Source organism: Lissotriton helveticus, chromosome 1_1 (assembly GCF_964261635.1).
Source record: "Lissotriton helveticus chromosome 1_1, aLisHel1.1, whole genome shotgun sequence".
NCBI classification, from domain to species: Eukaryota; Metazoa; Chordata; class Amphibia; order Caudata; family Salamandridae; genus Lissotriton; species Lissotriton helveticus.
In genome coordinates, this window is record NC_136057.1 from 1,856,411,058 (window position 1) to 1,856,429,414 (window position 18,357).

General features: G+C 45.9%; 1 protein-coding gene across 1 annotated transcript in view; it reads right to left on the reverse strand.

Moving 5' to 3' along the window:
- Positions 1 to 292: 292 nt before the first annotated feature.
- TSEN15 (tRNA splicing endonuclease subunit 15) overlaps positions 293 to 18,357 on the reverse strand; it is a 169,212-nt gene continuing 151,147 nt past the window's right edge. Inside the window, exon 4 of the mRNA XM_078659219.1 lies at positions 293 to 691. Within this exon, the coding sequence (XP_078515345.1) occupies positions 493 to 691 (199 nt within the window). The 3' untranslated portion in view covers positions 293 to 492. The remainder of the gene's footprint in view (positions 692 to 18,357) is intronic.

The window sequence follows — 18,357 nt, forward strand, 5'->3', positions numbered from 1 at the left end:
TTCTATCCCGGGCAGGCATGACCCTGCCCAACCAGCTCGGGCCCCAAATATTTGGAATAGTCCTGGCAGGTCCGAACAGGGGTGCTTTGGAAGATAAGAGTCTGGATTCGGGCCACTGCTGCCTGTGACCTGGAAATATGAGCACAAATAGGTTTTGCTTGACGCAGAACTCGTAAATAAACAAATGTAATCCATGTAAATCAAGCAAACTTGCAACATTGGTGTTTTATGCCCGATTCGTACTGCTAACAGGAAAAAGGCGGTGGACATTGGAAAACAAAATAAAGATCGGTTTCTTTTGGAGTAGAAAATATACAGGATTTTACTAAAAATAATTTAAAAAACACAACATGTTAATGTGAGTCAGAACCTCACAATAACAATACCATAACTGTCACATCGGAGATAGATATTAGATGCAATACTTTTACTTTCAAACAAATGCATTTTTACAGAATATGTGCAGTTCCTACAAGAGTTATAACGTCCACATCAAAGCTTCCGTCGCTTCTTCCGGAACTGCTTATTGTCAATATCTTCGATCATATCCGGGGGCTCGGGCGTCACAAACCCCTCCGTCAGCCTGTAATACACCACGGTGGAGTCCGAAGCCACAATCGCCAACACGACAGATGAGGGCGCACCCTCTTCCGCCTCCAGACTCCGCGTCCGCTCCATGATGTGCTGAATTCTGAAAGTCAAACATATTGATGATCACGACAAAAGTACATTAACAAGCATTGGTAAAGCTAAGAGGCTTGCCCTGAATTCTGTGTCCTGACTAAAATATTTAAAAAGTCCAGCAATGAATAACAAACATGAAGAAACAAAAACAATGTTTTCTATGTGCAATGCACAGAGGAGATGAAGAATGCAATCTGTCATGATTCGATTTGAGATGTAAATTAGTCCCAAAGGGATTGCAATGCGATCATTACATAGGAGGCGGAGCAGATCCATCAAACAACCAAAAACAGCATGAACCTAGACTCCGAGAGGAGGCAAAGCCCACTTTATACCGCACGTTATGCACACTGCAAATCGTGTTCGTCAACATTTTGTGAGATACTAACAGGTGTATAATTAATTAAATAATCAGAACCATGGTCTGGGAAGTCACCGATTTGGAGCAGTCTCAAGATTGTAGCCGTTTGTCTCAAATCTTGTGACGTTTTGGGGGCCGCCAGAATGCATCATCAGGGTCGGATTGGTAAGGTGGGCAATGGCCGAGAGGGCGGTACCGGAGTGGGTCGCTCTTTTGGCCAGCGTGGTGGCCGATTTGGTCTGTGCTGTTCAGATGCTGACAGCGGCCTTTCTGGAAGCAGATCGACCTCGGTTACCTCCCTTCACTCATGGGGCGGGGGTGTCATTCCCCGACTCTCGCTGGGCCGGCCCATTAATGTATGCAGATTGAACAGGGGGCAGGAGTGGCCTCACTTATATTTAGGTGAGGTTCACCAGTGTGAACTGGTCCATGCACAAATAGTCCTGGCAACATCTGAATGTTTTAAACATCTCAGCGAAGTTAAGAAAACACGCCTCTTTTAGACACTGGATGTGTATGTGCACTGGATGTGTTACACAGGTGTGGCAGTATGACTTGGTATAGTGAGAACCTCAGTACTGGGGGGCAGCGGGATCTATTTTGGATAGACCCTAGTTTAGTATGGCACACAATGAAGGGCGAAAACAGCTTCTGGCCAAACTATGCACAGACTCAGCACAGAGAAATGTGCTGTGTGAACAATAAACTTTTTGACTGTGAACTCTGTGAAAACAGCCCTGACCTGAGCCACGCATTAGCCAGAGGAGTAATCCAGAGCCACTTGTACCTGTGTTTAATTCATGCCTGTGCTCATAAGACATACTGGAGAGTGTTGGCTTTAGAGCCCCCCAGAGAGGTTTGCAGGAGAACAGCAGATGGGGTGTAGAGCTTTACTGGGGATTGTACATTTGATTAAACCCTTTAACTGTACCTTTATTGACCTGTGTTATGTTTCATTTTGCTGTGATGTTAAAGTACTTCCTCCTTAACTAAAGAGGAACACTGAGCAAGACATTACATTATTGTGTCTGTTGATTGTTCAGTTCTGGTCGCTTGGCCCCACACTACCTCCTTGAGAAGTCTATGACGGCTCTGTACCGTGAGAGTGAAGTACAAAGAGTGTAGGCAGTTGACGCTGAATAGCAAATCTACTATTTACCCCTACCCCCCAAAAAAGAGGATCTGACCATATTTTACAGAATTCATAAGAGGTTCTATTGCCACTTGCATTATATAGCCAGACCTAAATAGGAATCGTTCTCCGTAGGAGGTTGAATGGCAAACTTAACAGTCAAAAGCATGAGGTTGGAAAGAAACTCTCCTCTGGGAGGAGCCAAGCCCCATCTATAAATATATATTTAAAGAATTGGTAACAAGAGGTAAAACACCTGTACTGTCAAGCCGGACCTAAAACGCATCAATCACATCTTGTTTCCGAAACTGACTAAGATGATTTTCTTTATAGAACTGTAAGTGTCCACGAGTTCAAATCTTGGACTGGCCAACTAATCTTTCCAAATGTGATAACAAATGTCTAAGTTGGGTAATCATACAGTATCACTAAGTAAGCTGGAGCATGCTGAAGGCCGCCCACATATAATGTGCCTACATTTTCAGACTTTTGCTGTCTTTATCTCAATTCTAAGATTTTCAATGTAAAAAAAAGTCATTTTACTGAATGTCCCTTATAGGCAACAGCTTTTCAGAGTCAGCTGATGGGTATACTTTGATTACCCAATTTGACAGTAAGGTACAACTCAATGTGTGTGAGGTGTGGGGGTGTTACAGCAGCACACATGTCAACAAACACACTAATTCATATGGTCAAGAACCAGGGGGGAGCTCACCAGCCCCAGTTCACTCTGGAGCACCACTGACAGAACTCACTCACAGCACACAGACTTTCTGAACATACAGGACACATAGGCTAGACTACAGGTAAATTATCAGCACCTGTAAAGGACACATCTGCCTAAACATAATAAAGAACTCACGTCACAACATGCCATTACTGAATGCAAACCAACAACACACTGCCGTACACCTCACCTAACCACTTATCATACCACCTTGGCCGATCAATCGCAAGTAGTCCAATATACCTCTCAACTCCTTACCAACCCATAACAGCCATTGGTGTGCCACTGTGCTTACAAGATTACAACACCATACTCACTTTGAGAGAGCACTGCATATATACCATAGCACAATAAACACTATTCATGCCTCCCTATACAAACAACACCTATCAATACTACATCAAGCCACTTAACAGCATAACACAACACACACATCTTCTTTTTTTTTTTTTTTTCTTTTTCTTTTTTCTCCTTTTTCTTTTCCTTTTTTCTTTGTTCCTCATATCAACCATGGCAGGTCCTTCAGTACGGCGGACCAAGAAAAGTGTGACTTGAGAAATAGACATGCTGTCTCAGTGCAGGACTGGTAAGGGTCAATCTTTACGGGGGTACGCCAGGACCCAACAGCAAAGTCAGTTTCACAGTATATCACAGCTCCTTTTATACTCCTGGAATGATGCTTGCCATTAGCCAAATTCCACCATATACTCATACCACAAATTGACCTTAATTGTAAAGGACAAACATGAGTGAGCAAAAGGGGTGCGACATGGCTTCATAATCATTGGAACTGGGGAGGAAGAAAAAAAAAAAAAAAAAAAACCCCAGTCTTGACTATTGAGACCAATCAAATTTGAGCCAGAAAGCTCTTTTTTCTGGTTTGCCACCTCTAGAAAGATCTAATTTCGATATTGAAAGTATGGAGGAACTCCAGTCTTGTAGTGTCGGGGGGGATGCCTCTTTCCAGCGCCTACAAATCTCCCGTCGAGCCACCAGGATTGAGTAGAACAGGAGGTTATTATTTGCGCTGCGTTTTTTGTCCGTCACTCCAAAAATTACCAGGCTTAGATCAATATTCACAGTAGTGCCTGTTGAAGAGGTTAGTTTGCTGCTTATTGATTGCCAATAGGATGTTAGGTGTGGGCAATCGTAAAACATATGCGCATCAGAGGCTGCCACCTGACCACAACGGGGGCAAACTACTTGAATGCCTGATGAAAATTTGGACAGCCTCTGAGGAGAATAATAAGCCCTGTGGAGGGTAAAGAGATGGTTTCTTCGCAACCAGGCTGGTTTAACAATGTCCCATAGTACAGTGAAGGATGACTTCCACAATTCTTTTAGATTTGCCGCCGGCAACAGTGATCCCCATAATTGGTCGGGAAGATGTAACACTCCATCTATTTCCTCTAAAATTAGGTTATAGAAATGAGAAACCTGTTTTTTTGTTAAGGAATTATCCAATAAAGAAGATTCTAGCTGACTATTGTCTCCCAATAATTGTTGTTGACGGCGAGTGGGGCCGGATGTTTGTGCAGTCGCCCAGCTAGAAATCTGCAGATATTTAAGTCTAGAGAGATTGGGACCTACCTTACTCACTAGATGTTCCCAGGAGAGCATTTCTCCCTCAAAAAACAAATCTCCCCAAGTTGAGATCCCAGCATCTTTTAGCGGGCTTGTCAGAGCATCTTTAGTCCACTCCGGTGGAGCCGGAAGATCCCATATGGGAGAGCCGTTAGAATAATAGCCTATTTTGGTAATGGTTCTAACATTGTACCAAGTTTTTGCCAGGCCTTGCAGTGTCTTCAACTTAATTTTCTTAAAGAATTTTGGGTCTCCAAACTTAAATAAGAAACCTGTCTGATTTAAACCTTCACATTTCAGCAGTGTTGAAAACATATGGCCGACTCCCTGATCTGATGGAGTTTTAAATAACATTCGGGCGTGTGTCAGCTGAAATGCCCAGGCGTAAATTTGAATATCAGGGCCGGCCAAACCCCCCTTCTCCCTACGACGCCTCAACTTATTCCAAGAAATTCTTGCTGTCTTGTTCCTCCATATGAATGAGGTGATGTCACTCTGCATCTTTGTTATCATTTTCTTTTCAAAATATAGTGGCAAACTATTGAAGACATAGGTCAATTTAGGCAAAATGGACATCTTGACCAGATTAGATCGGCCTAGGAGCGTCAGTGGAAGATGGCTCCAAGAGTTCATTAAGTTCCTACAGTCTTTGGCTGCTAATGTAAAGTTTGTGTGGGCGATCTGGTTGATGTCTTGTAAGATTTTTATACCTAAATATTTCATGTTGTCCCGAGTTTGTACTGGGGGTGGCGCATTTATACTATTCCATGCCATAATCTCAGTCTTTGTGGCATTAATTTCGTAGCCTGAGATATTGCCGAAATTTTGTGCCAAATTAATAACTGATGGAAGCGTTGTGTTAATGTCCGATGTTAAGATCATGAGATCATCAGCATATAAGGCCACTTTTTTTTCCCAATCTCCGTATCTAAATGGAGCAATGTTGACATCTTCGCGGATCGATTGGGCGAAAGGCTCCATATAGATATCGAAAAGCAGGGGTGAGAGCGGACAGCCCTGTCGGGTACCTCTTGTGATGGTAAAAGGCTCAGATAGTCCGCCGTTAACCAAAACCGAGGCTGACGGTTCATGATATAATAATTCCACAGCCCGGCAAAAAGCCCGCCCCACCCCAAATTTTTCCAAGGCCCCCGACAGGTATTTCCACACACACATCTTCGCACAAAGCACTGCAACATTTATATCACCCTCCTCCTCCACACCAACCCTTTTATACTGAATTATATCACACCAGTGCAACCGCAAGCTAACATCCAAGGCATTACACATGAGAAATAACCCTTACGTTAGAAGCACAGTTCCAATAGCAACTAGAAATGCAGCACCATTCCTGGGCATGTATGTTCATCTGTTGGACCTCAAATAAATTGGGGCTCTTCTAAGGGAACTGGCATACTTACTTACACAAGTGTGCCATGACACTAGGCAGGGTTCTCCAAAGCCAGTCCTGGCGGGCCCGATCCATGCCAGATTTTTAGCATATCCCCAAGTTAGATAAATGTCGTTATCTTAAAAATCTGGCATGGATCTGGCTCTCTTGGACCAACTTTGAAGAACCTGCACTAGAGTAACACGAGTGAGCCAAGGAACCTAGACCGCAACAGGCAATCAGAGTATAGTAAGGGATGAGTAGGGAGGAAGGACGGCAGAGAAAAATGACAGTCCTGAACTCTCATAGCCCACAATTTGGACATCGGTTCCAGATCATGAGTAAAAAACATGTCGGCAATGCACCACCAAACATCTGTGAGCATTCCAGTAAGACAATGAAACACACCTACACAAAGAACACGCCCCAAGAAAACCCCACAGAGACAACATGCGTTCCTCTACTTCACATATTTGCGCGGGTAAGTCACAAGGCAAGCCCCACTGTAGAATTTTCCATGTTAGCCAACAAGCAGAAGAGGATTTTAAAGGGGAAGTGGAGTAGAAGGAGAGTGAGACAGATACACCCTCTGAAACATCAATATCCAGCACAAATGAAGACCTAACACTGCAACAGCTTTGCTGCGAGTATTAACATACAGACACATTTTGAAATTTATTTTTTTATGTTTTTTTAGGGGGCGGTGGGAGGGGAGCGATACAACCTTAAGCCCAGGGAGCACGCTAATACTTCAACCACCCCATCATTAGTTACTATCATAAACCAAGGTGGTGTAAGAAACAGAGGACATTGAATTATATAAAAATATCATAACTTAAAATATATACCTCTTTGTAGATTAGTAATCAATAAGTAGGCATGCTGTATCTAGTTTGAGTTATTTTATTGCTTAACATTATTTTCTTTTTCATTGAGCAAAAGGCAACATTCTGAAAGCTTTTAATAGAGATCTCTAAACCTCTGTGTTTAATAATGTTTGTGGTGCTTCCAACTGGGAAGATGTGGGCCTCCTCCGACTAACCTTGCAAGGAGTCTGAGAGGAGGATAAGGAGGAATAGCTGTTACTAACTCATACTCGTTCCACAAGGGTGAACTGTTGTCCATTGCCCGGAAAGTTGGGTAGGCCGGTCTTGCTAGATGGAATCCCAAACATGTTTAGGTGTTGTGCTGTGCATGCCCAAGCAGAGCTGTCTAGTGTGTTCAGTTGTAACTCAGAGTGTTGGTATAGATAAGCTGTGTGTTGTACTAATGGAGTGCGCACTTGGTAATCTTTTTTTAATAATCAACTTTATTTGTGATTTTGAAGTTACAACAGATTAACTAGCCACATGAAGCAGGTACAATCATTGTGAGCGGTGCAGTATAACATTATTGGCATCATGGGCACAACTTCCAATGCACGGGGACGCCTGGAGCAGGGCCCCCTTCCCCTCCTCTGAATGGACCCCTGCACCTCACCCGCTCTCCTTACCTCAATCTATCGAAAACTTGCAACAATAAGGCATTGATAGAGTGTTGTGCATTTTCTTGATCTATGGACAGCCAAAGTTCCACAACTCTCGGATCACAGAGTTGGGTTTGGATAGGAGGCCCATCAGCCCTTTCAAAGCGCTCACGGGCACTCACCGCACACACACACACTGCCGTTTGCCACATCATCCATCCACACCCTAGATCTAATCCCTACTTTTGGAGCACTCCCCCTGAGAGTACCAACCACGTTCAAACAGACCAACTACACATCACGTGTCGGAAAAAGCCCAAAGGCTAACAATGCCTGTAGTGTCTACTCCAATAGTCAAACCCAGCACCTGCAGCTCAGACTCCCGCAAGTTCACGCGACCAATAACTTCTGGAGAACTGTGCAATATGCCAAAAACGCGAACCATAACATACAACGGAACATATGCCCCGTCAATATTGCAATGGTATCATTTTGGCGCATGGTTAGGTTAACACACATGCAGCTGTCCAAATGAAAACTTAAAGTAAGCTAAACGTTATCGCTGCGCCGGACTGATGCAGAGAACTTTACAGCTTTTAAGAGGTATTTCCTGAGAAGCTGCTGAGCGGAGAAGGCTAAATCCTTCCAAATGTGCAGAAATGTAAGGCAGCTGCACAAGAACAACCTGGAGTGGGCAGGGCTTGTGATTTATTGGGTGACAGCTTCAAATATCCACTGAAAGAGTGACCGGAGAACAGCCTTTTTTCTGGGGATTTCATATGAAACGACTCCTTCCAGACTACACAATCCAGCCCACATGTAGAACTATCTTCCCACCATCTGGAAAGACGCAAAGTCCAACCTTTTCTCACAACGGCCCTTTCAGTATGTGTTTTCCGCAGAAAAAAAGCAGCTAAACTGATAAAATCTTGCCTAGCTGCTGTCTTCATTGGATGGCCCTTGACCAATTGAAATGCAACGCGCATAAGACCGTCGTTTTGCTCTTCGGCCACAATTTAGCCGCAACCCGGCAGACCCTTTGGTCAGAGGGGGGTCCCTCGACTCTAGGCCAACAATCAGAAGTGGCTATGTACCTCGGGGTCAAGTTCCACAAACTCCTGTCCTTCAACCAACAAGTTAATTCTGTGGGAAGGTCCCGTTTTGACCTCCTTCGTATATTGAAAAAGTTTCTTCACTTCCTCTCACTCCCAGTCAGGAAAACAGTTATTCAGGCACTAATCACGTCTAGGCTGGACTATGCAAAAGCCCTTTTCCTTGGTCTGCCCGACTACGTGATTAACAGATTCCAGGTGATGCAAAATGCAGAAGTACGTCTACCTCATAATCTTCCGTTGTGCACGCTGGTGTAACTCATCCACACTCTGAATTATGGAAGAAAAAATCCATAGGCAACTATAGGTCTATGAGATATATATGACCTTATTGTAGAACAGCATGATGTTTAAAGACTCCGGAGTACAATAATTATCGATACAAAATCGTTTTATTCATACAATTTTTTTTTTCAAATGACCATTATAGGTTCTATAGTACTTCTTAGAAGAACAATTATAAAACAATAACATCACAACGTAATCACCAGTCTGCCAATAACAATTATATACAGTGAACACAGACATACATTTTGTACATGCGCTCCATACAGAATGGGTGATGGATAAACTGATAAGGAATTAGAAAAACAACAAATAAAAAGTGCAAAAGGTGGCTATAAATTTGATGATAGATCTTCTACGCGCGTTTCGGCGAACCAAGAATTAGTAGCAGGGAGTCGTTGTATGTACATTATACTTCATCCACACTTTCTACACTGGCTCTTGACGAGGAAGCACATTTTGTTTAAAGAACACATACTCTCAGAGCGTTTCATCAAACTGGTGCTGGTTATTCTGTTTCCAGAATTTGATCTTACCTTCCATCTAGGAATTTGCACTCCTCAAACAGGGAGCTTGCCAAGGTACCCACGATACACCGTGCCAGGGAGGGCAGACGCTCTTCTTCCTATCTAGGTCACTCTGCTTGGAATAATCTCTCTGGTTCTTCGCTCAGTCGAATCTGTACCCAGCTCTAAAAATAGGCATAAAACATGGCTCTTCTCTCAAAGATACGTTGTCCTTACCTGTAAGATCAGCGCCGGGACACTCCCAGGAGTAGTTGCTCGCTTAATAAATCTTAATAAATCTTGATTCATCATCATTATGTGATGACTTTGTCACTCAATGGTTGGCTACCAGCCTCCTGCAATAGTTAGCAACTATCCCCAACAAGGGCATGGTCAGAAATATGTGCAGGTTTCAAAAAGTTAGTGTAGAGCACGTTTTATAAAGTGAATCGGCATAAGGATCCAGGATAAACTTTAGACAGGTGGTAGTGTGGTCTTGAGCATTTTTTAGCAGTGACTTTTGTCACTGTAAGATAAGTAGCATTTTCCAATAACCACAGCTTGAGTCAGACCTTTCCTGTCTGTAGGTACAATCTGTAGTATGGCACGTGTGACACATACACGCCCTGACCCCACGTTGGAGGTGAGGACAAGTTAAACAAAAGGGCAGAACCACGTAATCGCACAGTAAGCGTCGAGTGAGTTACGAAGCACATCTTGCCTCTCTGGGCCATCGTTGCAGTCGCGCATGCATGCGCTGGGGGCTCAGTAATCTGCCGCACCACAGTGACGGCTAGGGGAGTTGACCTAGCGGCATTTAAGCACCCTGCCTCTACCGCTGATGCGGCAAGCGGGCACTCTTCCTTCACCTTCAGCTGCCAACCAGAGACGTTTTAAGACATGGGCAAAGTGGGCTCTGGACCAGGGCCCCAACCTTTCAGGGGGTCCCTGATAAAGACAGATCTGCTCTGCAGAGAGTCTTGCTCTGATGACCTTTAATAATTCTTAAATAGATTGTTTTAAATATCATTTTCTTTTAATGTATTTTTATTGTGGGTGGTGTGCGAGAGTCTATTACAGACATTCTGCAGAGAAAGTGTGTGTGTTTCATGGAACATCTATAAAAAAAGTTTCTTTTAGATCAAAACAGGACCTCAGATGTGAGAAATAGGAGGGAATCACAGAGATTGTATGCAGTAATATTAGTGATCTGCTGCTGTGTTAAAATGTTTAAAACACACATCAATATCCTTGAATATTAGATGTAAACACGTAGAATTTGGTCGAGTTTGCCTGTACACTGCCAGTGACCTGGCCAGAGAGATCATGAAAGAGCTGATATTGGATCATAAATCCAAAGCTGTTCCCAATAGGGGACCCCAAAATACATTTGGCCCAGGGCCCCAGAAATCATTAAGATGTCCCTGCTGCCAACGTGCTGTACACACACACCGCATCCATGCCTCGTTTTTTTTCCGGCCCCATAGCACAGTGCCCTTCCAGAGACAGTGGTCACCAACTGAATTTGCGTGTCCGCCCATGCAAACCTGACAATTCTCCAGGCAAGTCAGTCTCCTCCCTGATCCTGTGTCAGCACGTGGCCGGCAGCAGCAATCATCAAGCTCCTGGAAGACGGTCGCACAGAGCCCGGTCTTCCAGATCTTCTTCTAGTGCTGCCACTCAAGTGCCTGCCTCATCACCTTGTCCGCCACAGGTCACAGGAACAACCTATCCAGCCTGGTGAGCATACGTTCCCAGGACTTTGACAACCGCATCTAACCACCACCCACCAAGAGCGCAGAACAGCAGGTGAACGCACAGACCGTGCCACTGCAACAAGGCTCACCCTCGTCCCGTGCCATGGTGAACCGCCTCATGGCCAGCCACGCCATTGGTGGTGCATTTAGTCCATCACTTCTTTTCAGCAAGCTTAGTGATCCTGCAATGGCCGCCCCCCTCTGGCACTTGTGGGTTGCAAGCCTGAATAACTACTTTGAAACCACCAAGGAGACAAATGGCGAAACCAAGCTTTTTCTACTTCTGCACTATGCTGGGGAGGAGATTTTCAACTCTTCCCAAACTTTCCTGGGACTTTTGCTGACGACGATTACAATGGTACCATTGTGGCGCTCAACGTATATTTTGACCCCCAGATGAACTAATATTTAGAAAGATTCAAACTGCGGCAAAAGCACAGGGGCAAGGGTGAATCCACCGACATATTTTATGCTTGCTTGCGGGAACTCGCCAGCACCTCCACAGAGGATAACCCACAGAAATAAGTGCGTGCTCAGATGATAGAAGGTCGCCGTTCTGCCGCTCTCAGATGCTTTTTCCTCCGCTTTCCCAACATGCCCCTTGATGAGATTCTGATGCTCGCTCGCTCGCTCCCAAGAACTGTCCAATCGAGCAGAGATGATTGAATAGCCTTTCCAGAACTTCTCTGCTACACCTAAGCCCACTTCACAACCAATTAAAACAGAAGTGGTGGCCACAAACTCAAAAGGACCCCCACACCAATGCATCAAGAGCTCTGCTCCTGCAGGACAGCCCCCTGCGGACCGTTATGTCTACTGCGGGTTTCCCCTGCACCTGCCTTCTGACTGCACAGTTAGAGGCAAGACCTGTTCCGCGTGTTTTTGCCCCCAACCATGTAGCCAAAGTCTGTCACTGTGTGTCGCACACCCACATTCCAAGGCTGTGGTGCCCCCAGATGCCAAGGTAGGAGGGAATCATACACACCAAGCCTCAGATCCGGAGTGCACGACATTCAACAACAGCCCCAGGTGCGCCTCTGTCATAGCAGCCGATGATTAAATAATCTTAATATCATGCACCATACACTGAGGGCAACTGGCATGAAGTTCCCGCCCCGCCTGCCAAGTTCGAATTGGTCACTTGCCGGTCATTACGCTAATCGACATGGGATTATTGGTTAACGTCACCAGCCTTTCGCAATTCAACCTCTTGGACCTGCAACCCCTGTTGCATCTGACAATAGCCTGCATCTTTGGTTACAAAAGATCTATCCCGTCCCATTAGCCAGAGTCTTCACCTTTTCAATGTCCTATGGCCCTTACTTCTGCCCAATGAAGTTCTCTGTTACCTCACTGGCCTCTGAGATATTCCTCAGCTGGGACACTGTGGAGCACCTGCATTTCATTCACTTTGCCACAGCCACTGGGGACTTCTCAAGCGATGTCTACCACATCCTCTACGAGCACCTTCGCCTCTTCATTGGCCTTGGCTGCCTGACAGGACCTCGAGTATCCTTCCACATCGATCAAACGGTCCGCCCTTTTGCCCTCAGACAGCACAGAGTCTCGTTTCTTCAGAGACCTTTGTTCTACAGTGGAAGCAGAACTGCAAAAGCTGGAAGATGCTGAAGTCATTGAAAAAGTCTCCAGCTCGACCCCATGGTGGTCAGGAACAAACCCAAGCAGCCGGGATTCATCAGAATCTGCAAGACATGTGCCTTCGCAATAAGGCCATAAGGACAAAGCAACACATATCCCCCACAATGAACGGCTCTACATGGTTCTCAAAGTTAGATCTGAACTGATGGTACCCTCATCTTGAGCTCCATGAGAACAGTAGATACATCACAACGTTCTCAACTCACGTCGATCTCCGCCGCTACAGGAGTCTCAACTTTTCAGTATCTTTAGCAGCGAAGGTCTTCCAAAATGCAATTCGAGAGGTCCTTGTAGGCCTGGAAGAGGTCAGCGAGGACATTCTCATCCATGCACCCTCTCTTGAAAGCCATAGCTGCCACCTGGACGCCGCCCTCACAAGGACTGAAACAACTGGCCTCACTCAATTTTGCAAAGTTCTAATTCATTCACCAGGAGATGGAGTTTTTCAAATATATTTCCTCAAATGCTGGCCTCAAAGTTATCCGCAGCTGAAGTCAAGAGTTTTTGCTACATACTGTGGGAGGTTCATCTCCAACCTCGCAACAATGGCAGGCCTACTAAGATGCCTCACGGAAGCATCAACACCATAGGCATGGAGGACATTAGAAGATTATGCTTTCCAAGCCATCAAAAAGGAAATCCTCAGAGACACCGTGATGGCCTATTTTAACCCGGCAAAGGATTCCGAGTCGGAGGTCAATGCCAGCCCCATCTGCATCCGAGTCATTCTAAAGCAGCATGGAGGCAACAACTGTTGTGCATCTGTCACATTTGCCAACAGAGCCATCAGCGACACGGAAAAACGCTATGTCCACATCAAAAAAGAGACTCTCGCCTTCAAGTGTGGCTGCCACCACTTCAACCTTTATTTATATATGTGTCCCTTCCGAGTAATCACATTTCATAAACCACTGTTACAGGGCTCGAGAAATCATAAAAATGTTAATAGGCATGCAGGTCTAGTAAATTGAATACACTACTCAACCTAATTGTAATGACCTTGACCTGTGAACTGATGTCATCCAGATTGTCACACAGTTGACTTTACATAATCCTCTAACTTCAGTCACAGATAGAAAAGTAAATGTAGACAGACAAACAGGCTTTTGACCTCGGTCTCTGAAAGAGGAAAAATGTGACAAGATAAGATTTAAAGGCATCTTTATTGCTTATTTGCTTTGTGAGCAAGCAGAACACCTGTTGGCAGCTCGCCAGAATGGGCAAGTGTGAGAAAGTGCCCTCTTTCTGCATGGTTGCCCCCGCTTTTTGCTGAATTGCTTATGTGCTTTGACGGAGGCTGACACATAACCTAACCTTGCTAACCAGGGCCTATGTTCTTTTCCTAAAACTGCATTGAAGCCTAAACCCACTTGGCATCTCCGGCCACAGGTCAACCTCTGGTAAATAGTACCACAGGTACCCGGGCACTATGATCAGGGAAGGCCTCTAATGGCTAAAAGAGTCGACATGGCACACATCCCTGTTTGCCATGCCTACAGTCCACTGCCCTGGCATAGATCAGTCACCCCTCTAGCTGGGTGCACTATACCAGTGGTGCGGGCATGAGCCTTGTACCCCTACAGTGTCTAAGTCCATTCTTAGACATTGTAAGTGCAATGCTGCCATTAAGAGTATATGGTGTTGGGGGTTTGTCATTACGAACTCCACAGCACCATGATGGCTACACTGAAGACTGAGAAGTTTGGTATCAAATGTCTCAGCACATTAAACCCACACTGATGCCAGTGTGGGATTTAATGAAAAATGCACATAGAGGGCATCTTAGAGGTGCCCCCTGAAAACTATCCTATTACTAGTGTCCTGTCTGAGTGGCTGCTTTCAGCTGACACAATAGTTTGACTCAGATGCAAGACACAATGCTTTCAGCTGCCACCACCAGACATGTTTCTGGACCCCTGAGTAGAGAGCCTGCTGCTCTCGGGGGCCTGAAACAATGCACATCCGGCGGGAAAAACAAGTGAGGAATTGGTGTGCCCACCTCTGCCAACTCCACCCCTCAGGTGCGGGAGGCGAGGTGAAGCACAACTCCCAGTCCCCACCATCTTGCAGATGGGGGGACCCAGCCAACCAGGGAAAGTTATATGCCCCCCTTTCACAGGAGGGTGGCATAATAAGGGGAGTACCCAGCCCAGGGAAGGGACACATTGGTACCAACCTTTTACCAACCTGTAACGCCCCTAATTCTAGTATTTAGGGGCACCCCTGAACCTTGCTTCATCAGACAAGAAGAAACTACAAGAAAGGAAGGACCGAACAGCCATGCCGAACCTAACAAGGGGAAGATGCCCACTGACTTGGTGCCACCTCTACCGGCCTGTCTCCACCTCAAACCTGCTCCTGCAAAATCCTGGTTTGTCCTGCAGCCAGCAACCTCAAAAACCCCGGAGGACCTGCCTGCCTTCAACTACAAAGACTGTGTCTTCCGTGAACACTTGATTTGTTCAGCAACAACCTCTGGCCCGGCCATAAACTGCGAATCCGCACCACTCTGCGCCCGAGCTCAAGTGGGCAAACACCACAAGGAGGTCTCCCCAGCGTTCCTGACCAGAGATCCGGCGACCCCTGACCTGTCTCAAGCCTCCAGCCGACGCCTGCAGATTCAAACCAGAAGGTCCTCCCAACCACGACAAGGAGCTGGTAAGAAGATCTGACCCTAAAAGGAACCCCTGCACCAGACGCCCCACGGCCTTGGGTGGCCCAACCGACGGTGTTTAACCAACTCCCAGCATCCCAACTTACCTCTTGAAGTGGTGGTTGCACCCAAATGACCTTTGTTCCCTGAGCCTGCAGTGCCTTTGCAAACCGGAGGTTCCCCATTGCAAACAACAGGGCGCCAGACGTCGTAACCGCACCCTGTACCTGGCCACCCTAGTGCCGCTGAGGGTGCACCTTTGGTGCTACTTTGTTTCCCCATTTGCTCTGGGCTAAAGTCCAGGAGCTTTGCTCCACACCCAAGTGGCTTGCTCGCCAGCAGCCACCAACCAGAGGCTCCCTATCCCCCATTGGATAACATTGGGCCTCAGCACTCTGCACCAGGCCGCCCTAGTGCCGCTGAGGGTGTAACCAGAGTGCATCCCTGACCCTTGGGGACTCCTGTGTCTACCCCCAGAACCTCAACTGCCACTACTAAATACTTACCCGTAAACCAATACATGATAACATTGACTGTTTTTCTTGGGAAAGTTTTTAAGTATGGAGTTTGAAAACTTAAAGAAATTCTTTAAAATTATACTAACAAAAACAATTTTACTTACCTGTCATTTTACTAAAAAGTCAATACAAAGTATATGTACAGTATTTCACGGTATTGCATTACCAGTAATTCAAACTGTAACCATTCGAAAGTAAATTTTCAATTGCATTTCCAAACTGTATATTTACTGCAAAGTATTTATCACTTACCTGTGCCAGGCTTGCTTGGTTCTAGGAAATAAAATAACTAAAAGAATATTTTTATACAAAACTAATTGGTCTGAAGTTCAGTCTTTGAGTGTGGGAAATCTTTTGAGTGTGGTCAACAAATGCTCAACACTACCCTCTGATAAACACACTACCACAAATAGAGAGAAAGGTGCTATCTACGTTTATCTCTGCCAACCTTTGGGGTTCCACTGGACTCTGTGCACACTATACCTCAGTTTGGTATAGTATATACAGAGCCAGCTTCCTACAGTAAGGAGGCTCTAAAAACAGCTGGTTCTGATTAAATCTGGCTCGCTATTGCCCTGCTGATACCTCTTTGCTGGCACAGCACCACATCCACCACCCTACATCCAGAAGTGGGCCCAACAACTCCAGTAATATCAGACGACAGTAGACTGAAAACCAGGCTGTGATAAGTCTGCCTATTATCTCTCACGACACCCTCGCCTGTCAGCGGACAGCTCCTCTAGCGCGGATGAATACATTCATGGAGCAGGGCTGCCCCTAGACCAACCTCTTACCAGATCTCACCAATGCTACCGCCTTAAACTCGTGTATCAAGAAAGCATGGGTGGCAATCAAATCCAGGAATTGGAAAGACTTTCTTAGAGACCAAACAAAATATGATGGGCTCTAAGGAATATCCGCCATGAGCTTAGAACCACCACGCCAGGCCTCCTCCTGGGCAGCCACCGAATTGTCCTCGCCGCTCATTGTGAGCAACCATGTTGGCCCTAGCATACACAGGTCACCAAGGTGACACCAAGACAAAGGCACAACTGCGGCAGAAAGTCAATTTCCCTGCGCTGGACGCCAAAGTTGACGACATGGTCGCTAAGAGACACTGGTTTCAAGTCAGCAAGCTGACCACCCCCAGGCACGACAGACGCCCTTAGTGACAGCCTCTGGTGTGCCATCAGTGTGGACTTCGGGGTCTTGCCCGATAGATGCCACATGCTGGTTATCTCAGATGCATTTTGAAAAAAGCAATCACGTTCAAACACACCAATAGAAGCCTCAACAAGATATTTGTGACCTTTGGAGTCCCGAACACCCTCAACTGCGACAATTCCCCGTTCACAGACTACAGTCCCTTGCAATCACTCACAGAAAACTTAGACACTGCTGGCCACAGGCCAATGGAAAGGTTGAGAGTCTGATGCACTCGCTCAATAAGGCTATCCAGATTGCGTGTGAGCAGCAAGTTGATATGGAAGAAGCCATCCTGAACCCAAAGATGCAGTAGCCACACAGCAGAAAAGAATGCAGAACAACAATGCCGGCCAAGCCCTCAGAGTCAGAGACTCTGACATCGGTCTAGGGGACTGGGTCTCGGTATGAGACCGACGCCCCGCACAAAAGTTCAGAATCCTCTTCGAAGCACGATCTCTCCAAGCTGTTGCCAGAAAGGGAACTATGGGGACAATAACAAATCACATTGTGTCACAAAAAACGTATCTATCTTGACCGAATGGCATCCACAAAGCACAGAAGAGTCAAGCGAGGAACCCACACTTGCACCCAGACAAAGCAAAGAAGAAGACCTAGACCGCACCCAACCGGGAGGCACCCCCAGGTCCACCCCATCACCACAAGCCACAATACCATTCAGCCATGAAGTGGCCAGGCCACCAGAAACACCTGAACCCCTCATCAAGCCTCTGACAACTCAGGGATACCAATACAGATTGAGACCCGCCATCACGAGACCTAAGAGGTTTGAGGACTGTGTATGTGACTGAGGGAAAGTACTGCCTACTGCAATACTTGCCAGACCTCGAACTCTTGAACAGTAATTCTAGTGGTTTTGATTGTTTGTTTTCAGTTAAAGGTTTTGGAGGAATATAGTACAGTGCGGAAGAAAGCCAGACAAAGTGCTGCATACACATACGCACGCCCTGACCCCCAGGTTGGAAGTGGAGGGCGAGTTAAATTAAAGGGGAGAATGGTTAGTATGGAGTGAGTTACCAAGCACGTCTTGCCTCCCTGTGTCTTCATAGCAGCCGAGCATGCTTGTGGTGTGGGCCCAGTGATCTGCTGCACCACACAATCTGGCACTACCTGGTGACATTGTCCCAAGTGCCCACATTGTCCATTATTTAGTATTTTCCTGAAACATTATGTAGTCTACCTGCTATTCCTACTACCCACAAAGGTTCACAGCATATCAGCAGTGAAAGGCACGATGGGAATTTTGGTTCCATACCTATCCAATCCATGGCCCTTCTGGAGAAAAAAACGAATTGCCAAT